This window comes from Panicum virgatum, chromosome 2N (assembly GCF_016808335.1).
Source record: "Panicum virgatum strain AP13 chromosome 2N, P.virgatum_v5, whole genome shotgun sequence".
NCBI classification, from domain to species: Eukaryota; Viridiplantae; Streptophyta; class Magnoliopsida; order Poales; family Poaceae; genus Panicum; species Panicum virgatum.
The window spans coordinates 60,639,940-60,667,587 of NC_053146.1; the positions used below are offsets into that span (position 1 = coordinate 60,639,940).

General features: G+C 48.3%; 3 protein-coding genes across 3 annotated transcripts; 1 reads left to right on the forward strand and 2 right to left on the reverse strand.

The window, feature by feature from the left end:
- Positions 1 to 453: 453 nt before the first annotated feature.
- On the reverse strand, positions 454 to 1,836 carry LOC120658954. The gene is made up of 5 exons (XM_039937060.1): positions 1,782 to 1,836; positions 1,439 to 1,655; positions 971 to 1,122; positions 835 to 873; positions 454 to 745 (listed from the first exon to the last, which is right to left on the reverse strand). The coding sequence occupies exons 2-5, from the start codon at positions 1,536 to 1,538 to the stop codon at positions 674 to 676; spliced, it is 363 nt and encodes a 120-aa protein (XP_039792994.1). The 5' UTR covers positions 1,539 to 1,655; positions 1,782 to 1,836; the 3' UTR covers positions 454 to 673.
- A 2,396-nt stretch (positions 1,837 to 4,232) lies between these two features.
- On the reverse strand, positions 4,233 to 6,568 carry LOC120661550 (isocitrate lyase). The gene is made up of 3 exons (XM_039940445.1): positions 6,443 to 6,568; positions 4,739 to 6,341; positions 4,233 to 4,621 (listed from the first exon to the last, which is right to left on the reverse strand). The coding sequence occupies exons 1-3, from the start codon at positions 6,470 to 6,472 to the stop codon at positions 4,530 to 4,532; spliced, it is 1,725 nt and encodes a 574-aa protein (XP_039796379.1). The 5' UTR covers positions 6,473 to 6,568; the 3' UTR covers positions 4,233 to 4,529.
- An 18,790-nt stretch (positions 6,569 to 25,358) lies between these two features.
- Positions 25,359 to 27,318, forward strand: LOC120661552 (probable xyloglucan endotransglucosylase/hydrolase protein 8). The gene is made up of 4 exons (XM_039940446.1): positions 25,359 to 25,708; positions 25,807 to 25,907; positions 25,999 to 26,201; positions 26,680 to 27,318. The coding sequence occupies exons 1-4, from the start codon at positions 25,519 to 25,521 to the stop codon at positions 27,116 to 27,118; spliced, it is 933 nt and encodes a 310-aa protein (XP_039796380.1). The 5' UTR covers positions 25,359 to 25,518; the 3' UTR covers positions 27,119 to 27,318.
- Positions 27,319 to 27,648: the final 330 nt, after the last annotated feature.

Here is a 27,648-nt window from a genome sequence, read left to right on the forward strand (position 1 = left end):
GGAGTAAACTACTGAACTCCCATGAAAATGGCAGAAACGCAACACAGCCATGGAAATGACAGTGAGATGAGCAGGCACCAAGATTGACAGCGCAATCCAGACACCGATAGCAGCGTAGGGATTGTGTCAGAGGTGCTGGGCTAACTCAGTTCAGGCAGAGGCACATCGTGTAAAATAGAATTGACAATTGCTACCCACCGTGTTCAGACAACGACCCATGAAAACAAACCATGAACGCAGGAGATGGATCTGTTTCCGAGTTTGGCCTGGTCGACAAGTGCCCATTGATTGAAAATTGACATTTAAAATCTTGGATCAAACAGTGGCCCCTGGCCCCGCAGAAAATACTGCTTGCGGTGACTGTTGAATCAGCAATCGCGAGCGAAAGTGCAAAAGCTAGCGCGATCTTCTTACCTGGGCATTCCTAGCAATAGACTATTTTATATCCTGTACTATCCACAACGGAAAACAGAAGACACTTATTATTTAAGAGTAGCATGCTACAAATAGCTTAACGTCTTAACGTCAACCCACTCCAATATGCTTTTTTCTTAGCATCACGAACAAACAAAGCGGATTTCCAGAAAGATAGCATAGTACTAAAAGGTCTGCCGTTGGCGAAATATATATTCAGTCACAAGAAAGTGTCCGATGTTTCACTCCAGCACTCTTCTTAGCCATCAACAATAGTTACACCAGGAGGGAGCGTCATTAGTCTCTTAATAACACGTTCCTGATCAAGGCCCTGAGGACAACAAATACACAACTATAATCAATCCAGAATCGAACATCTCCAGTGGAAATGGTACCATTCAGCACAAGATATGACATTACCTTGTACTGGCGCCTTAACACAGCTTCCCTAGCTTTCACCTGTAAAATAAGGGGGAGATGAACACATGTAATCTACACCGAAGCAACAAGTATTAAAAGAAGCTGAAAAGAGTCCCAAGGAAATAAATAATCATACATATTTAACATCATCACTGTCAGAGTCACTCCACTTTGCGAAGCCGTCACATGGCAAGCCCACATCCAAGTGGCCAGCAATGTATTCAACAGAACTGTCAGGGTGCTTCATATCAGCATGTCCGCGATTGGTGCAACCATAGCAGTGCTGACCTAATATTAACAAAAGAAAAGGTGTCAACTTAGGGTAACCAACCAAGCACAAACACATAAAAATATTGAAGATAATAAGAAGTCTTTATACAGTCATGGTTGTGCAGAAGCAGTTTGAGATACTGTAAATTCAAATTTCCAGGATAATGATGATGCCAAACATGGAACAAGGGGGCAAATAAACATGCCAAAATAGCAAAGATCATGTACTACAACCAGAAACAGATTACAATTACAGGCAGATAAGTGGAAGTTAGTGCGACCAAAGAATTCAACAATACTTAGTTTAAGGTAAAGAGTCTATAATAATATATACCATTGTCATTAGGATTAACTGTGCAGAAACAGGTGATCAGCAGTTCTACATGTTGTCCTTGTGGCATACATATGACCTCCGCAAAGATAAGATTGTCCATGCTACAATTTTTTGGACTAGCCCCTTTACTTGCAGTGAAGTTGAGATGATAGTACAAACTCCGTTTCTCACAAATTGATGGGCAGTTCAAAACATCTTTGAGTTTGTAGGCATCATCCTAAAATAAGAAGCATGAATCAGATCAGCAATTGTTACATTAACAAGGTAATAAAGACACAGTGCAAAAGTGCAAACAGGATAGAGACAGTGGGCACGGGACAGGAGGGAGGGAGAGAGAGCAAACCTTCAAAAGATTGTGATCCTCATTATACTTGTCCACTAAAGCTTGAGCAATTAGGCACCTACCGTACTATAAGTTAGCGGTTGACTCTAATCTATACTATAAAAGTTGAAATAATTGAAATCTTTTCTCACTAAGGCTAGGCCTACCGTACTCCTCACAGAGGCCTCACTTGTCAGCGTGGGAGGTTTGACGAAAGAGGTGGAGTTCCATTTTGTGATAGAAAGAAAATGTTTCCACCTAAAAGCTAAAACTATTTTCACCAATTCTACATGCCCACCCGGTGTACCCGCCACATGGAGCACACTTACGCGCGCAATTAAGGGAGAAAATTGATCCCCGCATATTTCTTTCCTTATGCACAAATAGAAATAGAGTAGTATAAATGGAGGGGTATAAATTAAGTAGTATAAATTCTTTCTATACTAAATAAATCAAGATATCCTATTAATCAATCAAGGGGCTAACTGGAGGTGCCTACTGCAGGAAGCGTTTCCAAAAGTATGATGTCTCCTTACCTTCCATCACCGCACCTATAAAGCCATATATCTCTAGTTCACCCCCATTGCTACCGCTGCCACGCCAAGAAGCTGCTACCATCTGATTTCTTCTTCCGAGACAGGACCTCTCCGCCGATCAGATGGGGGCTAAAGCTGCATCAAGCATCTGATGCCACAAGAGCAATATGATGTCACATCCGACGCCAAAGTTTGCCTCCTGCAAATGTTGCAATATTTGTTGTGGTAGCAATTTTATTTTGTTGGTTAAGAAGGAGGTGTTGTTTTATCAGGGCATTGAAATTATATCTTAGGTCACTGGCGTCCCCCATCTTTTCCTGGTCGTCGCCGCCAACGTTCCCCGTTCTATCTATCGTTGCTAATGTCGCACATTGAATGGTCGTCGGCACCAACACCCGTTATCGTGAAGGTCAGCAGCAGACACCTATCCTAATCCCAAATATTTATACAGTTAATTTACACATCAATTTGGACACTCCTTTTATCCCCTGGCTGTACGAGTGCAAATTTGGACATACAAAAAAGGACATGGACAAGTCAACCTGCGAAGGGAGCGTATCAGAATCTAATATTTTCCAACTCAGCAGCCTTCAATCTCCGTGATTCCTCTCTATTTGGTTACTTTCCATCCTCTGTGCTTATGGAATTAAATATTTCATTCCTTTCCTTCCTCGGTGTATATGGAGTTAAATATTGCATACATTCATGGGAGTGATTGGCTCATGTAAACTCCAATTGGTAACAAACCAGGCTAGGTATTCCTTCCTATTAGTGTTGGCTCACCCGTGCCCCTGTCCCTTGCCAATTTGTTGACTAACTACTTCCATAAATATCCACGTGAAAATAATATGCTTACACATTTAATCAAGGGTTGTCTTGTATAGATACTAAATGTTGCTTCCATTTATATTTTTACATAGTAAAATAACTAATTATTCCATCACGCATCAAATAAGAATTTTTTAATAGTAGTTTGCAATCCAATTATTTTTAAATAGTTTAACTTTAAATAAATGCTTGTGGCATGTGCATCTCCACTAGTCATTGGAAAAGACCTAAAATTTGAGGGTGTGCGCAACGGTCCATTAAGAAATGTCCATGTCGGAGAGAGGAGAGGAGTAGAGAAGAAACGAGAGTGTCTATTGGTCACTTGAGTGAAACAGAACCCCTCCTCACTTAAATTTTTGAGTCATTGGATCTAAAATGGATGGCTCATATTCATCCATATCTCCCCACCTTATCTCTTCCACCTTCTTCTTCCTCCTCCGATCCTCTCCCCCACCTAATTCTTCCCTGCGCCAGCGCCCAGCCCCGCAACCACCCGCCGCCCAGCCCCTGCTGCCACACCCCTCTAGCACGGGCTGGCTAGGGCTATGCCTCGGGCGCAGCCCTAGCCCGCCCGTGCCGGCCTCTCCCGCCGTCGTCACCCCTATCCCAGCCCCGCCTAACCGCCTTCCTCCACCTCCCGGGCTGGCGGCGCCACCGCCACCGGCCTCGCCGCCCCCACACCCACCACCACAGCTGTGCCGGCCCTCCTTCTAAGGCCGGAGGTGAGCACCCCCCCAGCAATCATAAAACTCTAACCCGGACCCTAACCTCGTCGGAATCTCGCCGGAGCTGCTCGCCGACTCTCCAGAGTTGGAGAAGGAGGTGTAGATGGGGAAGAAGAAAATTCGAGTGAGGATAGCCTCCAAATCACTCTAGTGAGGTATAGCTTTCCCCCAAAACGTCGCCAGGCGCAGCGACTCTCCCTGAACGAGTTTCCACGCATGGTTTTTTTTTTCTTGACTTCACATAGTACAAAGTTACTTAATACAAGATTGCAAGCAAACAAACTGTCCTTTTTTGGGGTGAAATTTGGTGGGACAATTCAACCATGACATAATTTTTTTGAATTCATTATTACCTCGACAACTAAGTGTGAAAGACAGCATGGTACCGGAAATCGTATGATTTATTCAATTTCGATTTATAAATAATCGTGAAGGTTGACATTTCAATACTTTCAACCCAAGTGACTGTTCCACAAGGTGTCACAAGTCATATAATTCGATCCATATATGTATCTATGCAGCTAGGCGATTGGTTGGTTCGTGCAAGCCCATCATCATAGTGCAATCTGTATATATATATAGCATCCCCCCGTGGCTGATGATCTGAGGCTCCTTTATTATTTTCATTTATTTAGAGCCTCCTCTGGCTCTGAATCATTGTTCTTTCTCATCAGTCCTCATCAAATCCTGGATTTGGCGACAACTTGAAGACTGGTACCACCACCAGTTCCAGTTGCAGGATAAGAGTCCTTGAACTGCTCTTCAGTTACTCCTGCAAGCACACATTGAGCACTCCATCATTCCAAGAACAAACTTTTTTTTTTCAAATAATACTAGAGAGTTTTGGCAGATAAACCGCAAATAAAGGCATGAGTGAGAGCAAGCTTGCCTTTGCCCATGGCAGCGGTGGAGGAGATGCCGCCCTGCACGGTCTTGAGCACCCTGTCGTAGAAGTTGGCGCCCGACCACTTCTGGTGCTCCAGCGTCTCCACCCCGTTGATCCTCTCCTCCCTCTGGATCCTCTCCACGTACGCCAGCATGCCGCGCCGCGCGAAGTCCCGGGCGAACGTGTCGGTGACGAGCGCGTCGGCGTGGAAGCCGGCGAGCGTGATGAACTGCCAGACGTAGCCGAGGCGCGCGACGCGCGGGATGAAGGCCGACATCTCGCCGTCCGTCATCCCGGAGGCGTCCCAGTTGAAGGACGGCGAGAGGTTGTAGGCCAGCATCGCCTCCGGGTGCGCCGCCTTGACGCCCTCGGCGAAGGCCGTGCACTCGGCCACGTTGGGGCTCGACGTCTCCATCCAGAGCACGTCGGCGTTCGGCGCGAAGGCGCGGCCGCGGACGACGGCCGCCGCCACGGAGCCCCGGAAGCGGTAGAACCCCTCCCTGGTCCGCGGCAGGTCCCAGTCCCAGAACACGGACGCGACGCCGAGGCGCGCCGCGATGTCGCGCGCCTCCTTGTTGGGCACGCACTTGTCGTAGCTGGTGGCGCTGTCCCACTCCTGGAGCCTGCGCTGCTTCTCCTGGTCGGTGGCGCTGAGCCCCGCGATGGCGTCCCTGACGCAGTCGGAGAAGGTCTTGAGCTGCGCCGCGGCGAGCCACTCGTCCTCGATGGCCTGGAGCTCCCGGCCGCTCTTGCCTGCCGCCATGCCGTCGGAGAGCACGGCGGCGAGGCTCCGGCCCCTGAGGCGCGGGTTGGTGGCGCCGAGGATGAACTGGTGGTCGCGCGCGTCGACGTTGGTCTGGATGAGCGTGGCGGCGACGGCGTCGGTGCGCGCGACGAGGACGGTCTCGACGCCCATGACGTCGAACTGGAGGCGCGCGGCGACGAGGCGGTTGACGTGCTCGGAGACGGCGACGAGCACCTTGCCCGCCATGTGGCCGCACTTCTTGGTGACGGAGGACTGGTCCTCGAGGTGGACCCCGGCCGCCCCGCGCTCGACGAAGAGCTTGCAGAGCTTGACGGTGGCGGTGGCGCCGCCGAAGCCGGTGTCGCCGTCGGCGATGATGGGCTTGAGGTAGTCGACGTAGGGCGTGCGGGCCCGGTCGGCGCGGGGCAGCGACATGCGCGCCTCCCGCTGCTTGCGGTCGTGGTAGAGCTGGGCGAAGAAGAGGTGCTCCACCTTGTTGGGCACGGTGTCGTAGGGGTAGTCGGCGAGGTCCGGGCCGGGCTCGTTGGTGGAGGTGTGGGTGGAGGAGCACTGCCAGCCGGAGACGTAGATGGTGTCGAGGTGCTTGGCCATCATGGTGACCTGGACGGGGTCGAGGGCGCCGAAGGTGCGGGAGGCGGTGCCGGCGGCCTGGTGCGCCCGGAGCGTGCGCCACAGCTTCCTGGCCATCTCCCCCGAGGCGTAGCTCTGGCGGAGCGTGCCGCGGAGGAGGACGACGTCGCGGGCGGCGTAGGGGCGCTTGGTGAGCCGGAAGCGCTCCGTGCCCCACCACGACTCCACCTCCGCCACCTCCGCCTCGAACCGCCCTTCCTCCTCCATGATCTGCACAGAGGATGACGAATCGAAGAGCAAGTTGTCAGTTGAAACGAAATGTGGCATTATTATCTATCGCAGGTCAATCGATCGAGAAGAAGTAAACTGACCAGGGAAGGCACGGAGAACGGCGACGCCATGGCCGGTAGCGGCGGAGCAGATCGAGGTGGTGTACACGGCACGATCGAACCAGGACACGCACTCTCGGAGACGATGATGAGGAGTTGCAAGTGCAGGCGTGCCTTGGTTGCTTCTACGGCCTGGGATGCTGCCGTATTTATAGTCAGCGGTGCAGAGAGCCGAATCATCATGCATGCAACTTGTACGTGACGTGTAGCCTCGCAACTTCCGATCCTTATCGTCTGGTGGTGCAGGTGATCAATCATTCAGTGGGTTGCAACGGTGAGTGATGGTCGACACGTCTCCCCTGATGTATCTTATCTACTCCTTCCGTTCCAAATTATAAATCATTCCAAGAATCTTGGAAAGTCAAACTTTTTTAAATTTGACCAAATTTATACAACAAGATAATAATATTTACGATACCAATTAAATATCATTAGATTATTTGTTAGTTATATTTTCATAATATACCTATTTGATGTCATAAATTTTTATATTTTTTTTATAATTTTAGTCAAACATTGAGATGGTTTGACTCTCCAAGATTCTTGAAATGACTTATAATTTGGAAAGGAGGGAGTATCGCCGATCGGTTTTGCGCGGGGACAGGAAAAAAAAACTTGTTTCATCCGTTCGCGCGCGCGCTTGAAGGTTTTTGGACAGTAGCAGCGGTTAGCTCTTGCTGCACACTTGCACACAGTTGGTGAGGGCGGTTGCGTGCGTGCTCCTCCGACGACCGATGGTTTTGCTGCGTAAGCTGAAGTGCTACCAGTGAGTGACTGCAAGCAGAGACTCTTTTCATTCACGCATATATCCTTTACCTTAATTAGGTGGTTAAACCTATTTAAGCACAATAATTTCGCATCATAGGAGATTAACCTAGCTACCTCTAAAGTTGCGCTTAATGATCGATGTGACAATAGGGTTTTGTTTCAGGTCAGGTGCGTAAATCTGTCACCAAGTTCCTCTCAAAACTAAATCAAGAACGCTACTCATTCATTCATTCATATAACCACACAACAAGCATGCATATATGATCACAAATGGGCTTCGGAGCAGCTTGCAGAGCCGAAGTGATGGATGTAACAAGCAGCAAGGCCCGTGACGCAGGAGTCAAACCAGGGTTGTTCGGCCGGATTGGATAGGGATTGATTGGGCTGCCGAGAAGAGGGAGGCGTCTTTTTTCTTTTATATATTTAAAAAATAAAAATTTCAAAAATATATGTCCGTTTTGAAAAATTTCGAAAATGACCTCCGGTCGCCCGCCCCAGGGGCGACAGGGATCTTGTCGCTCAAACAACGGGCGACAGGACCATAATGTAATTTTTTTTGAATTTGCAAAGAAGTCCCTAGCCGGGGGTGTATGGAGGGGGGGGCCAGGGGGGGGACAGGACCTTGTCGGCCCCCCCACGGGCGACAGGGGGTCTCCCACCCTATATAAGCTCTGACCTCCATGTCTCCATTCCCTTCTCATTTGAGCCCAAAAATTGCACTAAAAATTTAGAAAAAAAGAGAGGGGTGAGGAGAAGAAAAGCGGCGAAGCTCTGCCGAATTGCGCACTTGTGATCTACCAGTAACTTCCGTATGAATCCATTGATATTGTATAACAATTTAATTTAATTAGCGGATTAGCTGAATTAGATTCGATGCTTTAGAACACTCGTTTAGTATTACAATTTTAGTACTATTATGTCATTACAAATAAACATCAGAGATACAAACATCGGATATATCTAACCACCCCTAGGGTGTCGGACACTCTTAGCCCTCAGATGGGCACGGACATGGCCCTCGGAGTAGGTGTGACGATCCGGAGACCTCACCTGTCGCTCAGGACGCAAAGAGGGCTGCGGTGTCTGCTGCTGAGAGATCCCAAGTGGTGCTCCTTCTAGCTGTGAATACCCCAAGACATCGGGGTCACCGTGCGCGCCAGGTGAGTCTGGAGTCAAGCTGTCGAGTTCGTCTAAGGTGACGCCCTCGTTATTTGGAACGAACGTACTTGAAACAAACCCTGCGTAACATATAAACGTAAACCAACATATGTTGCATGGTAAATTAGTGAGTGTATTGAGAGAGTGTTTTGTACCAGGTCGAAAGGAGGAAGAAGGTCCGGCGCCCGCATCGGGGTAGAATCCTACGCATAAAATGCGGATGTTAGCGTACGCTTGTGTCTTTCGTCATGACATGTAGAAACCGAAATACAAAACATAAACTAACATGTGTAGGCCGGTATCTGTGGCCCCGGTACCATCCCTGGATACGGTCCGCCAACTGGTGGTGCCCCTCTAAACATTCCAGTATAGCCGAAGGCAGTAGCTGGATCGTATCCTGTTTGTGATATTAGTAAATATGTAGCAACACTTGATATAATTTTAAAGAGATATCTACGTTACCTGCAGTTGTGTAGTACTGAGACGTTGGCTGGTGTGCGGTCGCCGGACACGGGAATGATGACGAGGCCTGGGACGACCCGTGGCTGTCTTCATACTGCACACGACTTCCCAAGTTGTGCAGTACTGAACGCAACTGGTCACGCTGCCTCGACCATGCCTCTGTCTGCTCAAACTGGGTCATTGGGGATCCGGCACGTACACTCGTCAGGTAAGTCGAGCAGTCCGTCTCCATAACATTGCAAAGGCGAAACTGCATCCATTGAGTAAAGGAACAGTTAGTAACACATGAATTATCTTACGAATATTAATATATATGCAAATATGATCAAGAGACTCACCGCGCCAGCTAGTGCCTCCACGTGGTGCCAGACTTAGCCATCCTGAGGCCTCGCCTGGTGTGCCTGCGGGTGAGTGTCAACATAAACCAGACGAGCCTGAGTCTGGGGTAAGTACCAGGTGAGGTAAGCCCTAAAGGAGATGTCTATGTGTGGTCCTATTGGATGGACCAAGTGCTCGTCTGCCTGTTCCCATTGGTCCACCCACGGCTGCATCTTGGTGACCCAATCAGCTGAGCACGGCAAGCCACTCCTTGACAACCTACAAAAGTGTAACACCCCGGTGTTAATTTTTTAGTTTAACTCGCTAATCTCAAGCCTAAATGTGTCATTAGCGTTAACTGAGTTGGAATGGTGTACTCCACTTTAGCTAGGTTCAACCGTATTTTTCTCCATAATCGAAGCTTCAAATCAAGTTTTGCCCAAAACAAAAGTTGTAGATTTTCTCTTCCTCTACAACTTCTATTTTGGCCAAATTTCAAGTTCCAATATAAATTATTTTTGAGTTTTGGATCGTCAAATTTGGGTCAAAATCATTCAAATGTGTTCACTATGTTTCACTGACCACTGGGCTCGCTTGTCATCTCCTCGTTTCCTCTCGAAGCTCCCGGGTCGCTTCCGTCCTCAAGTCATCCACGGCACCGCTCTCGCTTACTGCCCCACCTCTGTCGCGTTCGTGCGCCGCCATGGTTGTCGCAGCCACGAGCCGAGCTCACCGCGGAGCACCCTTCCCAGACCCTCCTACGCCCGAGCAAGCCACCCCACTAGCTTCGTCTCGTCCCGGAGAAGCTCCCCAACCGCCGCTCCGGCCTCCAGCTCACCGGAATCGAGCTCGCCGCCGTCTGCCATGGCCGCCGCCCCTGCAGCACAGCGGAGCCCCCACCTCCGGTCCTCCTCAACCCCAAACGACCCCGGAAATCGCATCCTCTTGCCACAGTGAAGCTCCCCTGCCCGCTCGCCGCCGCCCAGAGCCTCCGGAGCGCCGCCGCCGCGGTTTGCCGTCCCGCCGCCCGCTGCTCGCCGTGGGGGATCGCCTTCCCGGCCATCCCAACCCACACCGAGCACGTCCACAGGTTGCCCTCGTCGCCCTCTAGCTTTTCCCCAACTTTCCCCATGCCGCCGGCGAGCCCCCTCGCCGGAAACGGCCGGCGCCGCCCTTCCTGTGCGCCTCCTCTATTTTATTTCCACCCAGGGACCTCAGGCAAGAATTGAAGCAAGTTCAGGGGGTTATCTGCATAGCTATAGACTCAAATGAATAGTGCTGCGAAGGGTTGTTTTGCAATAATTGGCTGAAAATTTGAAAAATCATAGTAAATCGTAGAAAAATCAGAAAAATGCAAACTAAAATTTGTTGGATTCCTTGTTCTAATATATACAACTTTCCTTACAGGTTGATCTTCAGTTTCTAAATAGTTTTTGCTTTAGTTTAAATGTTAGTTTAAGTGGTTGCAAGCTTCGAAAATGCATAGTAAATAGTAGAAAAATGGAAAAAATGTAAAACTTGTTGGGTTAGCTTTGTTTCGACATGTATTGATTTAATCATGAGTAATGCTTTTTTATCTTGTTTATTTAATATCTGAAATTAAGAAAGTCGAAAAATTATGAAATTTATGCATTAGCTTACTCTTTACATATTTAGTTCACTGTAAAAATTTCAGAACCAGAAGCTATGTGCATGTTTGTAAATATATTTTTGTTTAGTTTGTCTTGTTGAGGCTAAAATAAATGCTTTATGTTATCAATAAATACTGGTTAATTGTTTTTACACTTCTTCTTAGTATCTTATCATGCTGGTAAAATTTGGTTACCAGTTTATTATTGCAAGTTAAGTTTTTACCTTTTTGTTTGGTTCCTAGTGTTAGTTTTCCCTGTATGCGGTTACTAGGAAATGCTTTGTTGCGTGTTAACTCATTTGAGATCATATGTTGTTTGCTTTATATTGCTTGATTCAGTTTACATTTTAGGTGGTTGCGTTTGGAATCAGAATATGGGTTACTTTTATATCGCTTGGTTCTATGTGCTTTTTAGTTGAATAGAAGTTCCTAGTTATTTCCATCTTGCTTATGTTGGCTGGTTAAGCTAAATAAAAACCTTAGTGTGTTCTCTTGCTCATACTTGCTTGCTAGTTAATGAAGTTTTAGTCTAACCTTTCCTGCTTTACGCTGTGTCTTAGCTTTTCCAAAATAAGTTTATGTAATGCTCTTTGGAAGCGAAACACTTTATTTATATCGTCTGTGTACCATGCTTGCTGTACTTGCTATCTCTACGGTAGACTTGTGTGATGTTTAATTAACCTTCACTTCTTTAGATGCTCATGCCCATGCAATAGCGACCTTGTGCTTATCTTTCTTGCCCTTTTTGATGCATTGTCCATGCATTCAGACATCCACATTGTTGCATCTCATTTAGGTACGCTAGATGTGTGACGCGTGGAACTGAAGGGTGATGTTGGAGTCGATCCAGAAGATGGAAGGACCGAATGAAGTGCAAGCTAGGACCGGAGATGCTATCAAGCTGGTGCAAGCTAACTAACTGACTTTGTGTCAAACCTCAGGCAAGCACCGGAGCATAACCCCTAATTTGAGTACTCAATGTTTATTTAAGTATTTGTGCATTTACGTTTTTAAGAGTTGTATGGAACCCTAGTATGCATGTTTCTCCCTAGGTACCTATGAGTCTATACTAGTATACAGGTGTCGTTAGTATTGCCATGCTTAACTAGGATCCGGTAGAAGTCGAGTGATTGCTGTCACTCGCGAGCTATAGGTTTCTGTTACTTATGGCAACGTGGCTTGAGAATGAATCAATGAGGAAAGAGAAATGGAGACCGGACGGAGATGATTTTGGTTTTGGATATGGAATGGATGGAAAGTAAGCCTCCGCCTGTGTCAATTGAGGACCGTACCGTTGTTGGCCCTGCTGACCGAGTTTGAACAGAACTAACCACATGCCAGAAGTAGGAGGTAGTCGAAACCGGTAAGCTAATTACCTAAATTGCGTCGGAATCTGATTCTCGACATGTGGTGCTGGGTAGGGATGACGGATGAGGTAGTCGTCCACGGGTTCACGCGGTGTTCGCACGTGTGGGGCTCCTCATCCGAGTGCTGGCGGGCTTGATTCAGGCTTCGGGGTAATCATGGAAACAGTTGCTCGGTGTGACTCGACGGGGTCGCACTTGGCGTGTGAGTTAGGTCCACCTTGCAAGGTTAAATCGGATCGATTCGCCGTCTCTCTCGGTTAAGAGAACCTTGGTCACTGTGTCACATCGTAGTAAAAGATTGAAATGAGATTGGAAAGTTGAGATTATGAGATATGACTGTGGTACTCTAAAAAGATAATGTGATCAACCATGCGTGTTCTAGATATTCAGACAAACCTAGTTGGTATTTATATGATAAATTTGAGCTAAAATATTGAAAGTAAGGATCCACTATGAGTAGCTTTTGAGCAAAATAACTCCAGAGCCAAAAAGCTTTGCATGTCTAGATAATGGGCTAAGTATACCCGTGTCGGGTAAGTCTTGCTAAGTATTAGTATACTCAAGATTTGTTGTTACCCTATTTTCAGGTAGCTGCTGCTGGTTGGAGCTAACCGGGGTTCACATTGGTGAGCTCGATGTGACATCCTCACGTCTTCGTAGTATCATGATTTTTTAACCAAACTTCTATTTAAATTCCGCTGCTTTTTGAACTTTGATATTTTACATAAACTCATTTTGTTAAACTCTATTTTGTAATTTAAATTTGAGAAACTTCTGTTTGCATGTAATCATCTATGCTCGCCTTCAGGTGAGGCTTCCGGTGTTTTCGATCCTTAACCCAGCAGGCTGCCGGATTACACCATTTTAAGTATGTGGTGGCTTGATTAATACTTAAAATGATAGTTAGCGCACTTAAGCTGTTTTAATTTGGGCGGTTCTATCACAAAAAGGGGACGACGAAGAATCGTTAGATTCGACACAAATGTATGAGCCAAGTTCATTCATAATTACCTGTGGTCCTGGCGACTGACACGCTCCAACGCGGTGGGCACCGGAAACTCCTAGCGCTGCCCAAACTGTCTCATGACTCTCCATGGGCAATATGCCTCAACCGTGATGTCGTAAACCAGGACGGCTGTAGTAAGCCACAGGCTCGCATTCGCGGAGCAGTGCGAAGACAGGCCTGCTGGTGTACGGGTAGCCACAGCCTCTGGGCTGTAAGGCTCCCAGACAACGTCCTCGGGCGTCAGCATGTCGAGCTCCGAAACAAACTCAGGATATGTGCGTCTAACCTGCGCATGCGCCCAGGACCTCTGCAGTCCGAATAAGTAAAATTAAAAGTGCGCTAATGCATCGTGTAACAATGAATAACAAAATTAGATTTGTTGCGAACGTACCTGACGCCAGTTCCAGAGAGTTCCCATAGTGGGCCTGTCGTCCTCCTCGTCGCCGTACATGGCCTCGTGGTAAGGCTCGTGGCTGACGATGGGCTGACCAACGGCTAGCCTCTCGTACGACCAAAGTTGCAGCAGTAGTGGGCACCCCGCCAGGATAGCGTTCCCATGTGTCTTCCTGCAGCCGTCGCAGAGTCCACGGTAAGTGGCTGCAAGTACCGCCTCACCCCAGCTGTAGGGCGGTACGTCCTCGTCCCCATCCGCAATCTCCCGTGCATACGAAAGGAGAATCCTACCGACCGAGTTGCCATGAGTGTTGTTGAACATGATGTAACCAAACAACTAAAGCAGGTACGCCTCCAGCAATCTGGTCACACTACACTCGGCGGCATCCGCAGGCAACAGGGTAGGCTGCATAAACAATTAAGATTAATGGTTTCAACCTTATAATGTAACATGTGAATTGTAACAATTAAACTTAAATATGCAATGAATATGTACTATATACTGTAGGAACCAGGTCTTCGAAGGACCTGCTGCTCGCGAGTGCGGGATGATCGGACCTGCTTCTTCCACGCGGTCAACCAGGGCAAAACGGGCCTCCAGGTCATCCTTCCACGAGACCGCCACTACACGCGGACCTACAGCCTCCCCGACGATAGGGAGGCCGAGGAGGTAGGTCACGTCCTGCAGCGTAGGAGTCATCTCCCCACACGGGAGGTGGAACGTGTGTGTCTCCGGCCTCCATCTGTCAACGAGCGCCGTCAGGAGGGATTGGGCGAGCGGAACAAGCCCACCCTCGACAAGACTGCCCAGAGTAAATAGACCGGACTCACATAACCTGCAATAAACAAAATTGTCGAAACAAAGGAATACCAACGAATACATAAGTGATAAACAATAATATTTCATTACATACCTGTCAACCCAATCGTGGTGTATAGAGGTCTGCTCCCCAGGTGGACGAGGACGTAGCACCTCTAGGGCTCGATACTCAACTGCTGCAAAGAAAGACATGTGGCTCGAGTCGATAACTAGGTCTACCAAGGAGTCCATCTCCATTCCTACATTCAAAAATATATGAGAATACATAGGTACATATACGTTCCATACAAACTGGACGCACGATATTTATACATTACAGATAGGTTCGATACAAACTGGACGCATGATTGATACATAGGTACATATATGTTCCATACAAACTGGACGCACGATTACTACATATTACAGATATGTTCGATACAAACTCCAAGCACGATTAGTATATAGGTACAAACTGCACACTGGTGGATCATGACACCGAGTGCCTTCCACGAGCAATTCTCGCCGATGGTCGTCTGAACGTAGGAGGTGCTCCATCTCTGGGATTTCCGGAAGGACCGGCGTCAGTAGCATCGTGAAGTACATTCTGAGGACACTTCTTGTAGATGTGACCCAATGCTCCACATTGGCTGCAACGATTTTGTGCCTTGTTTGCCTCGGACTCGTCCATACCATTCCAAATACGACGTGTCTGACGGCGGCCTTTGCCTTTCTTAGTGGCTGGATCAGGAATAAACATCTTATCATCATTATCCTGAATGAAAGGTCCCACTATTCCAATCCCGTATACCTCATGTCTCCATGCGGATACAGTTGCTTCCTTGCTGAAGTAAGGTGAAACAAATACTCCTGGCTGCAACCCAGACTCTGCACATGCCGCAATGAGATGCGAGCATGGCAAATGCAATAACTTAGGCTTCATGCAGGAGCAGAAGGCATTGCCATCTACTGTAATCAAACTCTTCTGTACCACCCTATCTCTACGGATACCACGACTAGTTCTATCCTTGCATAGAACCTCAAATCTATGCTCCATTGTACCTGTCGATATGACGCAGTGCAGATTGGCCTTTTCAATCTTCTGTTGCATATATTGTGTCACTCTTGTGCAAAACTGAATTTGGGGGTTGCTGATGTTTATGTTTGCAGCCATTTAACGCTCTCTGAAATACTTCATGCACCCATACATGATGAACTCAACAATTCCCACAAGAGGAAAGGCACGACAAGAACGCATAACCATATTGAAACACTCTGCATGGTTCGTTGTCTGAATACCATACCGTATTCCGTTGGTATCATAAAGGAATGACCATTTCTCCTTATGTGCACCTCGAATCCAGTGTGAAAATGGCTTATCAATTGAATCCCTAGCCTCTGCAGCCTGACTCGTGCTTGTTCCTGATGCCCTTACCTTCACTTGCTCTGCAGTCAACTGATCAAGCATCTGCCATAATGCATTGAATTTTCTCTGTTGATTTTGGGTGCACAACCTCTTAAACATGTTCTTAAGATCCTTGTTCTTGAAGTGGTCATAGAAGTTTGTACCCATATACCTAATGCACCACTTGTTTTGGACATCGGGCCACAATGGAGGCGTTGTCGCAGTTCCACATTGCAATTTTAGGATTGATTGTAGCAGACCTGCATGCCTATCACTAATAAGGCACACATCTGGACGTGCAGCAGCAACATGAACCTTCACTCGTTCAAGGAACCAATACCAATTGTCTAAGTTCTCATTCTCAACAAATGCAAATGCGAGCGAAACTATTTGGTTGTTGCAATCTACCCCGATTGTGGTGACTATCTGACCTTTATATCTTCCAGTCAGAAATGTGCCATCAATGCAGATCACTGGAAGACAACACTGAAATGCCCTAACACAGGCACCTAGGCAAAAGAAGGCTCGTTGCAGAATGCTTTGCCCCCTACTCACGGCTGGTACGAGGTATGTGTCATAAAAGCTTTCAGGATTTCTAGCAGCAACCTGGGATAACATACGAGGTAGGTTATCATATGATGCCTCGTATGTTCCGAATCGCATCTCGAACACCCTTTGTTTAGCCCGCCATGCCTTCAAATAACTAATGGTGTACTGGTAAGTCTGCTCAATGTGTCGAACAATCATTTGTGGCTCATAATTTAGGTTGTCCTTAATCAACCCATATATTTGCTTTGCAACAAAGTCGCATGATATATTGCGATGCGAGGGAAGAACTTCTGACAGCAAACAAGTGTGCTCTGTCACAATGGAACATTTCCAGTTCGACTTCCATTTTCCCTTGAATGCATGTACTCGCCATGGACATCCATCATTCACACACTTCACCTCATATTCTTTATTGTCAGACTTTACGACTCTAAATTATCGTTTCAATGATATTGCTCATAGTCTCACAGCATCTTTTACGGCTTCAATGTTTGGATATGTTGCACCTTGCACTACCTCATTCCCTCTGTACCCCCACTCCTGATTTCGTACGTCTTCTACGACATGATTGCCAAAACCATGCTCCTTTCACTCTTTTGGCAATGAGTACTGCTCGTCATCAGATGAGCCCTCATAATCTTCCATCTCCATTGCGGTTTGGTCTTCTGCCTCCATCTCATGGGGTTCAATCCCGGCCTCCACCGCTGCTCCGTTGACAGGGCTGACGACGCTTGATGCGTGCGCTATTGCTATAAATGCTCAGACTCTAGATGTTGCGTTTCCATAAACTCTTTGGGCGGGCGCGCCTCGAATACGCTGCGCTTTTGTTTGTGAACTCTGTATGCTTTGTTTCTTTAATGAAGCGGAGGAAACCTTTTATCTAAAAAAATAGATTCGAATAAATTACAAGTACAGTGCCAATGGATAGGTTACATTTTTAGAAAAATTTTGATATACATTTCATATTTTTTTATTTAAAGTGAATTATTTATGAATTTTTAATTTCAATTTGAATAGTTTTAGTTTTCATAAAATGGAAAACCACCTTGAAAACCACGTAAAGGGACAAATTTGCCCGATTTCGATAGTTGGATGGTCTATCTTATCCGGTTTTATAGTTTATGGTTGAAAATCGGACTTTTACGATAGTTAAGGGTGTAAACTAGACTTTTACCTTTTTATAAGATTAAAGCACCTCCTTATTCACCATCGGAGAAACTATGAAAAAAGGGAAATTATATTTGGTCTCTGCGGAGATTTAGAGCAAGTATTACGATGGACATGGATGAGTAGCTGACTCATATCTATGTCGAGGAGAGAGAAATAAAGAGAAAAGAGAATATGCGTCTCACGATGCGCCGGCTGCAGCGGGCGAAGATGCACTCCAAATGTTGCTATTAGCCGAGCAGCAAACTATGCATCGAATAGCAGTGGGCCTGCCACCATCGCGCGCGCCTTGCTGCTAGTAGCAGGCGAGCAGCAACCAAAACTATTAAAATTGCTCTTAGAGCAAGTATTATAGCAGGCTGTAAGTAGACGGAATCCTACGTGGAGAAGAGAAAAGAGAAGAAAAGAGAGAGAAGAAAGCTGCCGTTTTGCTTACCGCCGGGCCGAAACGAGAAAACAATCACTCTGCGCGTGGACCCAGACAGAGCCAGCAGCTCGCTCCCCGCCGGCAGCAGGCGCATGCGCGAGCTCGCAGCCTGCCGCGCGGGCTGGGTTATTGCCCATGCTCTTAACGAAACTGACTCGGAGGCCCCCTAAGTTCACCGGAAGATCAATGGACCCACGAAAAGGTCCCAACAGGCCAACAGTGCAAGTGGCCAAGGACCCGGGCCTGCCAACTGCTCATTCATTTCTCCCCTAGGCCTTGGGGCCTCCAACGTTTTCCAGACCTTTGACTAGGCCGTTTTTTCTTTTTTATATTTTTTAAAAATTAAAATTTCAAAAATATATGTCCGTTTTCAAATATTTCAAAAATATACCCCGGTCGCCCTCCCATAGGGCGACAGGCCCAATGTGTAATTTTTTTTCAAATTTGCAACGAAGTCCCTGGAGAGAAAAAAAAGGCGGGGGACCTGTCGCCCCCCCAACGGGCGACAGGGGCCTGTCGCCCTCCCCTCGGGCGACAGGCCCCTGTCGCCCCTTGGGGGGGCGACAGGCCCCCCTTTTTTTCTCGGACTTTTATTTTTGCAGGGACCTATTTTGAGCTATTCGAGCATGTATTCGTCATCATCGTCGGCAAGATCTCGGCCGCTAACTCCTACCGCACGTTACTTGTCCTTCATTAAATCACGGAAAAAAATCGCAAGAACTTCCCTTATTTCACGAGCATTATGGAACCCACAAACATAATAAGTTCACATAAATAATATCTATAAAAACAAATGACAAGTAACCTACCACAATCATAAACATCGGATACAAATAAGCGGTCCACAGCTATCTCATTACAAATAAACATCATATACATCTAACCACCCCTAGGGCGTCGGACCCTCTTAGCCCTCTGCTGGGCACGGACATGTCCCTCGGAGTAGGTGAGAACATCCGGAGACCTCACCTGTCGCTCAGGACGCGCAAGGGGCTGCGGTGTCTGCTGCTGAGAGATCCCAAGTGGTGCTCCTCCTATCTGTGAATACCCCAAGACATCGGGGTCACCTTGCGCGGCAGGCTCTTCTGGACTCAAGCGGTCGAAGTCGTCTTAGGTGAATGTCTCGTTATCTGGTCGAAAGGAGGAAGAAGAAGGTCCGGCGCCCGCATCGGGGTAGAATCCTACGCAAAAAATATGGATGTTAGCGTACGCTCGTATATTTCGTAATGACATGTAGAAACCGAAATACGAAACATAAATTAACCTGTGCACGCCGGTATCTGTGGCCCCGGTACCATCCCTGGATACGGTCCGCCAACTGGTGCTGTCCCTCTAAACATTCCAGTATGGCCGAACGCAGTAGCTGGATCGTATCCTGTATGTGATATTAGTAAATATGTAGGAACACTTGATGTAATTTTAAAGAGATATGTATGTTACCTGTACTTGGGAAGAACTGCGACGTCGGCCCGTGTATGGTCGACGGACACGGAAACGACGACGACGCCTGAGACGACCCGTGGCTGTCTTCGTACTGCACACGGCTTCCGAAGTTGTGCGTTACCTGACGCAACTGATCACGCTGCCTTGACCATGCCTCTATCTGCTCAAACTGGGTCATTGGGGATCTGGCACGTACCCTCGTCAGGTAAGTCGAGCAGTCCGTCTCCATCATGTTGCAAAGGCGAAACTGCATCAATTCAGTAAAGTTACAAACACATGAATTATCTTATGAATATGATTATATATATATGCAAATATGATCAAGAGACTCACCGCGCCAGCTAGTGCCTCCACGTGGTGCCGGGCATAGCCATCCTGAGGCCTCGCCTGGTGTGGCTGCGGGTGAGTGTCAACAAAAACCAGACGAGCCCGAGTCCGGGGTAAGTACCAGGTGAGGTAAGCCCTAAAGGAGCTATCTGTGTGTGGTCCTGTTGGATGGACCAAGTGCTCGTCTGCCTGTTCCCATTGGTCCACCCACGGCTGGATCTTGGTGAGCCAATCATCAGAGCACGGCAAGCCACTCCTTGACAACCTACAAAGTGGACCACGAAGAATCGTTAGAATCGACACGAATGTATGAGCCAAGTTCATTCATAATTACCTGTGGTCCTGACGACTGACACGCTCCAACGCGGTGGGCACCGGAAACTCCTGGCGCTGCCCAAACTGTCTCCTGACTCTCCAGGGGCAATATGCCTCAACCGCGATGTCATAAACCAGGACGGCGGAAGTAAGCCACAGGCTCGCATTCGCGGAGCAGTGCGAAGACAGGCCTGCTGGTGCACGGGTAGCCACAGCCTCTGGGCTGTAAGGCTCCCAGACAACGTCCTCGGGCGTCAGCATGTCGAGCTCCGAAACAAACTCAGGATATGCGCGTTTAACCCGCGCATGTGCCCAGGACCTCTGCATTCCGAATAAGTAAAATTAAAAGTGCGCTAATACATCATGTAACAATGAATAACAAAATTAGGTTTGTTGCGAACATACCTGAAGCCAGATCCAGATAGTTCCCATAGTGGGCCTCTCGTCCTCCTCGTCGCCGTACATGCCCCCGTGGTAAGGCTCGTGGCTGACCAAGGGGCGACCAACGGCTAGCCTCTCGTACGACCAAAGCTGTAGCAGTAGTGGGCACCCTGACAGGATAGCGTTCCCATGTGTCTTCATGCACCCATCGCAGAGTCCACGGTAAGTGGCTGCAAGTACCGCCTCACCCCAGCTGTAGGGCGGTACGTCCTCGTCCCCATCCGCAATCTCCCGTGCATACGGAAGGAGAATCCTATCGACCGAGTTGCCATGAGTGTTGTTGAACATGATGTAACCAAACAACCAAAGTAGGTACGCCTCCAGCGATCTGGTCACACTGTACTCGTCGGCATCCGCAGCCAAAAGGGCAGGCTGCATAAACAATTAAGATAAATAGTTTCAACTATCAATGGAACATGTGAATTGTAACAATTAAATTTATATTTGGAATGAATACGTACTGTAAACTGTAGGAACCAGGTCTTCGAAGGACCTGCTGCTCGCGGGTGCAGGTTGATCGGACCTGCTTCATCCACGCGGTCAACCAGGGCAAAACGGGCCTCCAGCTCATCCTTCCATGAGGCCGCCACCACACGCGGACCTACAGCCTCCCCGACGATAGGGAGGCCGAGGAGGTAGGCCACGTCCTGCAGCGTAGGAGTCATCTCCCCACACGGGAGGTGGAACGTGTGTGTCTCCGGCCTCCATCTGTCAACGAGCGCCGTCAGGAGGGATCGGTCGAGCTGAATAGGCCCAACCTCGACAAGACGGCTCAGAGTCAGTAGGCCGGCCTCACGTAACCTGGAAATAACAAAAAATGTCGAAACAAAGGAATACCGGTGAATACATAAGTCATAAACAATAATATTTCATTACATACCGGTCACACCAATCGTTGTGTATAGAGATCGCCTCGCCGGGTGGACGAGGACGTAGCACCTCTAGGGCTCGGTGCTCAACAGCTGCAAAGTAAGACCTGTGGCTCGAGTCGATCACTGGGTCTAGCAAGGAGTCCATCTCCATACCTGCATTCAAAAATATATGAGAACACATAGCTAAATATATATTTCATACAAACTAGACACATAAATACAATAATACTTCATTACATACCTGCCATATTTCATTACTACATATTACAAATAATGAAATACAATTGTGGATCATGACACCGAATGCCTTCCACGAGCAATTCTCGCCGATGCTCGTCTGAACGTAGGAGGTGCTCCATCTCTGGGATTTCCGGAAGGACCGACGTCAGCAGCATCGTGAAGTGCATTCTGAGGACACTTCTTGTAGTTGTGACTCAATGATCCACATTGGCTGCAACGTTTTTGTGCCTTGCTTGCTTCCGACTCGTCCATACCATTCCGAATACGACGTGTCTGACGGCGGCCTTTGCCTTTCTTAGTGGCTGGATCAGGAATAAACATCTTATTCTCATTATCCTGAGTGAAAGGCCCCACAATTCCAATCCCGTATACCTCATGTCCCCATGTGGATACAGCTGCTTCCTTGCTGAAGTACGGTGAAACAAATAGTCCTGGCTGTAACGCAGACTCTGCACATGCCGCAATGAGATGGGAGCATGGCATATGCAATAACTTAGGCTTCATGCAGGAGCAGAATGCTTTGCCATCAACTGTAATCAAACTCTCCTGTACCACTCTATCTCTACGGATACCACGACCACTTCTATCCTTACATAGAACCTCAAATCTATGCTCCATTGTACCTGTGGATATGACGCGGTGCAGTTTTGCCTTTTCAATCTTCTCTTGCATATATTGTGTCACTCTTTTGCAAAACTGAATTTGGGGGTTGCTGATGTTTATGCTTGCAGCTGTGTAACGCTCTCTAATAAGGCACACAATATTGATTGCAGGATACCTGCATGCCTATCACTAATAAGGCACACATCTGGACGTGCAGCAACAACATGATTCTTCACTCGTTCAAGGAACCAATACCAACTGTCTATGTTCTCATTCTCAACAAATGCAAATGCGAGCGGAACAATTTGGTTGTTACAATCTACACCGATTGCGGTGAGTATCTGACCTTTATACCTTCCAGTCAAAAATGTGCCATCAATGCAGATCACCGGAAGACAAAACTGAAATGCTCTAACAGAAGCACCTATGCAAAAGAAGGCTCGTTGCATAATTCTTTGTCCCCTAGTCACGGCTGGTAAAAGGTATGTGTCATAAAAGCTTCCAGGATTTCTAGCAGCAACCTGGGATAACATACGAGGTAGGTTATCATATGATGCCTCGTATGTGCCGAACCGCATCTCGAACACCCTTTGTTTAGCCCGCCATGCCTTCAAATAACTGATGGTGTACTGGTAAGTCTGCTCAATGTGTCGAATAATCATTTTTGGCTCATAATTTAGGTTGTCCATAATAAACCCATACATTTGCTTTGCAACAAAGTCGCATGATATATTGCGATGCGAGGGAATAACTTCTGACAGCAAACAAGTGTGCTCTGTGACAATGGAACATTTCCAGTTTGACTTCCATTTTCCCTTGAATGCATGTACTCGCCATGGACATCCAGCATTCACACACTTCACCTCATATTCTTTACTGCCAGACTTCACGACTCTGAATTCTCGTTTCAATGAGATTGCCCATAGTCTCACAGCATCTTTTACGGCTTCAATGTTTGGATATGTTGCACCTTGCACTACCTCATTCCCTCTGTACTCCCACTCCTGATTTCGTACATCTTCTGCGATATGACTGCCAAAACCATGCTCTTTCCACTCTTTTGGCAATGAGTACTGCTCGTCATCAGATGAGTCCTCATATTCTTCCATCTCTATTGCGGTTTGGTCTTCTGCCTCCATCTCGTCCACAATGCTATGTATCCTCTCTCCCTCATCAGCAAGGCCCTGTGGTCCCATGTTTTGGTTCTCTGTCTCTTCTGACTCATCTTGCTCAACATAATTGGTCTCTCTTCGAATACTCAGAGTTCCTTGATCTGCACAATGTTGGATTTCATTTTGTGTCTTATCCCGGATTTGAACAAGAATGGCCAGAGGCCACCCACGCTCTAGAGCTGCTTGCATGTACTTCTGCCAGTCATCAGTGCTGTGTATCATCATTAATTCCCATAATTCACTTTCTACCTCCCAATTAACAAGAGACTGGACAGTGATCACATGTGTCAACGGATCAACATGGAACCCACGCTGCAGCCACTTACATATGGAACCAAAACTCCTTTGCAGAGGTTTATCTATGCCGCTAGATGTGCGCTTAAAGGCAGAAAGATCTACTCCATTTGGCCCATACATAACATTGTATTCACCATAAAATACTTGAAACTGCATTTTGCTCGACATATCTGTATATCACATAATACTTATCGAGTTATACTCTTTACTTCACTACCTTATTCAATAATCCGTAAAAACTAAGTATGGAATTCAACTATAACGTATAAGTATTCATAACTACGTGATGACTCTCGAATTCTATACTGCATATGCCAAATTCTATTCTAAATCATAATTAATTTATAAACATGTCTCTAATAGCACTGCAATTGTAATAATAAATGCGTAGAACTAATTTTCTAAACTAATTTACTACTACGTAACTACAAACTAAAGTATCATTGAACTCCTACTTAAATGGATCTACTATAGCACTAATTAAATTAAATTACTCATATTTAAATACGTAGTACTTAAATATAATAATATTTAAACTAAATGTACTAACCTGCAGATCACAAGTGCTGAATTCGGCAGGGCTTCGCCGCTTTCCTTCTCCTCACTCCTCTCTTTTTTTCTGTATTTTTGGTGGAATTTTCGGGCTCAAATGAGGAGGAAAGGGGAGGGCTGGGCTTTTATAAGGGGGGAGACCCCGGTCGCCCGCGGGGGGCGACAGGCCCCCTGCCGCGACTGTGGGCCGGGCCCAGCGGCGGTCGCCAGTGGGCCGGGCGACAGGCCCCTGTCGCCCCCCAACGGGCGACAGGGCTTGTTTTTTTTCTCCAGGGACTTCGTTGCAAATTTGAAAAAAAAAATACACATTGGGCCTGTCGCTCTATGGGAGGGCGACCGGGGTATATTTTTGAAATTTTTGAAAACGGACATATATTTTTGAAATTTTAATTTTTTTAAATATAAAAAAGAAAAAAGTTCTTTGACTAGCAAAATCCGGCAGCAGCCTGGGTTCAGGGATCTGCAAGACTGAAGGGTATTGGCCATTGGCCATTGGCCATTGGGCGCTATGAATCGACGCTGTGTATCCATCCAGCCAGCCAGGCAGCATGTGAAAAAAAAAAAGATGAAAAGAATTGATAACTGCGTGCCAACTGGATAGGAGCCCCCTATCGGAATTCTGATCCACTGGGCCGGCCGTGCAGGAGCAACTGGCCGGGTCGCAGGTTCCGTGCGGCGCGTGTTGCGGCGGCTCGTGGGCTCGGGAATCGAGATCGTCGTGGGGTGGCCGCCGCTCCACCTCCATGCGATGCTAAAGCCGGGCAGTAACCAAAGCAACTCCGGCGCCCAAGCAAAATCTTGTAGCTGGAGCAGGGTTTTTTTTTCAACCGGTGGGATAAAACCATCGCCCACGGGTAGCGATAAAACGGACCTGTTTGACCGGTTACTTGAAAAAACCGGCTAAATTCAAGATACAAACCAAAAACTCATGTTCAACCGGTTTCTATCGGCTAGCCGATCGGTTGGACCAGTCCGGTTTGATCGGTTACCAGTCGGTTTGAGTGATAACCGGTCGGTTTGAATAGTAACCGGACAAATTCAATTTTTTTTATTTAAATTCAAATGCCCACAAAATATACTAAATAAATATTTACATAATATGTTTTAATCTAAATAAACCCTCCAACTCTACCTGCTGCGCGCTGCTCGAGGCCCGCCCGCAGCTCAGATGAGTTTAGCTTTTTAAACAAGGGCCCCTTGCTGCCCGCCTTGCTTGTGCTTTGCTTTGCCCCGACCCGACCCAAAGCATCTGCCCTGCCACCAATACCCAGCGTCACTCTCGCGACTCGACTCTCCATCACTCTCCCCCAACTCGCGCCGGGCACGGCGACCTCCGGCTCGGGATCGATGGGGTCGCGGCGGCGTCATCTCGCCGCCGTCGCGGCGCTGCTGCTGTGCTGCGGCCTACTCCGCGGCGCGTCCGCGGCGCCGGCGGCGTCGTCGTTCGGCGACAACTTCGAGATCACGGGCGCCGAGGACCACGTCAAGACCTCCGCCGACGGCCAGACCTGGTACCTCTACCTCGACAACAAGACAGGTAGTGACACGAAAGGAGCAAATGGTGTCCAGTGCAAATGACTGCAATCTCAGCCCTCGTCGTCGGCTCACCCGCGATCCCCTTCCTTGTTTCCGCAGGCGTCGGGTTCCAGACCAAGGAGCGCTACCTCTTCGGGTGGTTCAGCATGAAGCTCAAGCTCGTCGGCAACGACTCCGCCGGCGTCGTCACCGCCTACTACGTGCGCCATCCGCCGCCTGCTTGCTAGCTACTCCTAGTAGCTACCGAAGCCATGCCAATGCCACCCGTTGCTCACCTGCTCTGCTTTGCAGATGTGCTCCGACGTCGACGCCGCCCCGCAGCGCGACGAGCTGGACTTCGAGTTCCTGGGCAACCGCACGGGGCAGCCCTACATCATCCAGACCAACGTGTACCACAACGGCGTCGGCGGCCGCGAGATGCGCCACTCGCTCTGGTTCGACCCCACCGCCGACTTCCACACCTACGCCATCCTCTGGAACACCAAGCACATCGTGTAAGCATCGCAACAAACCATGCATTCTTCTCTGCCTCTCATTCTTCGATCGATCGATCGTTCGTGATTGGTTGGTTGGTTGGCTGGCTGGCCCCTGCCTGGTAGATTCGGCAGCAGCAGCAGCTGCCGAAGACGACGGGGGCAGGGCAGGCGAGTTGAATGCGCCCGGTCACCCCACCTACCCCTTGCCCCCGATGAAATCCGGGCCAAAACTTGGGACGCGCCCTGTTTCGGGGCCGAACCGTCTTGTACCGTCGCGCCCATGCCCACCGCCGCTCCATTCCCGTCCACCCGAGCCACGCCGCGACACCGCACGTGGATCCGTCACTGTTCCCCGCGTCAGCCGCCCGGAATAATTGGCAACTTTGCTCCGTTCGTGATCGGGCCGGCCGTGATGGTCCCGCCCACCACCATGTCGCCGCCCCCTGCTGCTGTATGCTGCTGATGCTGCGTGTCGACCGGCCGTGTGTGCGCGCAGGTTCTTCGTGGACAAGGTGCCGATCCGGGTGTACCCGAACGACGCGAGCAAGCCGGGCGGCGGCAGCGGCTTCTTCCCGGCGGGCAAGCCCATGTACATCTTCTCCAGCATCTGGAACGCCGACGACTGGGCGACGCGGGGCGGGCTGGAGAAGACGGACTGGGCCAAGGCGCCCTTCGTGTCCTCGTACCGGGACTTCGCCGCCGACGCCTGCGCGTGGCCGGCCGAGTCCGGCTCCGGCGCGCCGGCGTGCGCGGCGGCGACCGGGGACAGCTGGTGGGACCAGCCGCCCGCGTGGGCGCTGGACGAGGCGCAGCGGATGGACAACGCCTGGGTCGCCCGCAACGTCCTCATCTACGACTACTGCGACGACCGCAAGCGGTTCCCCGCGCCGCCCGAGGAGTGCGCGCTCCGGAACGCCGCCGGCAGCTCCTCGTGACGGGAAGCTCGCCGATGATCCCTTCTTTTTTTTGTGTGTGTGTGTGTTTTGGTTATCGATTTTTGGGGAGGAAGGTCGGTGGTATACGGTGGTCGCCGGTCGGACCGATGGTTGTCACGTTCGGGGACGAACAAAATGCATGCCGGTCATTCTTTTGGGGGAATGGATTCAATTTTGCTGCTCCAGAGTCCAGAGCAACCTTTTCTTGTCACGAAGCTTTTAATTAGTCTCTTAGGTGTGTTTCCAAAATTTCTTTCTCCAAACTTCACTATTCACATATCACATCAAATCTCTTGTCTCATGCATGGAGCATTAAATGTAAGTAAATAAAAAACTAATTATATAGTTTTGATGTACACGACGAGACGAATCTTTTGAGCCTAGTTATGTCATAGTAGGACAATAATTACTACAAACAAACAAAAAATGTTACAGTATACTATAGTGTCCGATATGACTCTTTTTACCATTATTTTACGGATCTAAACACAGCCTTAAACTGAAAACTGCGACCGTCCTGGCAAATCTGC

Coding starts and splice junctions, on each gene's coding strand:
- LOC120661550 (XM_039940445.1), bottom strand. CDS start 6,472: ATGGCGTCGCCGTTCTCCGTGCCTTCCCTG. Junction 6,342..6,442: donor CGTTCTCCGTGCCTTCCCTG/GTCAGTTTACTT, acceptor TCCTCTGTGCAG/ATCATGGAGGAGGAAGGGCG. Junction 4,622..4,738: donor CACCGCTGCCATGGGCAAAG/GCAAGCTTGCTC, acceptor GTGTGCTTGCAG/GAGTAACTGAAGAGCAGTTC.
- LOC120658954 (XM_039937060.1), bottom strand. CDS start 1,538: ATGGACAATCTTATCTTTGCGGAGGTCATATGTATGCCACAAGGACAA. Junction 1,123..1,438: donor AGTTAATCCTAATGACAATG/GTATATATTATT, acceptor TGTTAATATTAG/GTCAGCACTGCTATGGTTGC. Junction 746..834: donor TGTTAAGGCGCCAGTACAAG/GTAATGTCATAT, acceptor TGTTGTCCTCAG/GGCCTTGATCAGGAACGTGT.
- LOC120661552 (XM_039940446.1), top strand. CDS start 25,519: ATGGGGTCGCGGCGGCGTCATCTCGCCGCCGTCGCGGCGCTGCTGCTG. Junction 25,908..25,998: donor GCGTCGTCACCGCCTACTAC/GTGCGCCATCCG, acceptor TCTGCTTTGCAG/ATGTGCTCCGACGTCGACGC. Junction 26,202..26,679: donor TGGAACACCAAGCACATCGT/GTAAGCATCGCA, acceptor GTGTGCGCGCAG/GTTCTTCGTGGACAAGGTGC.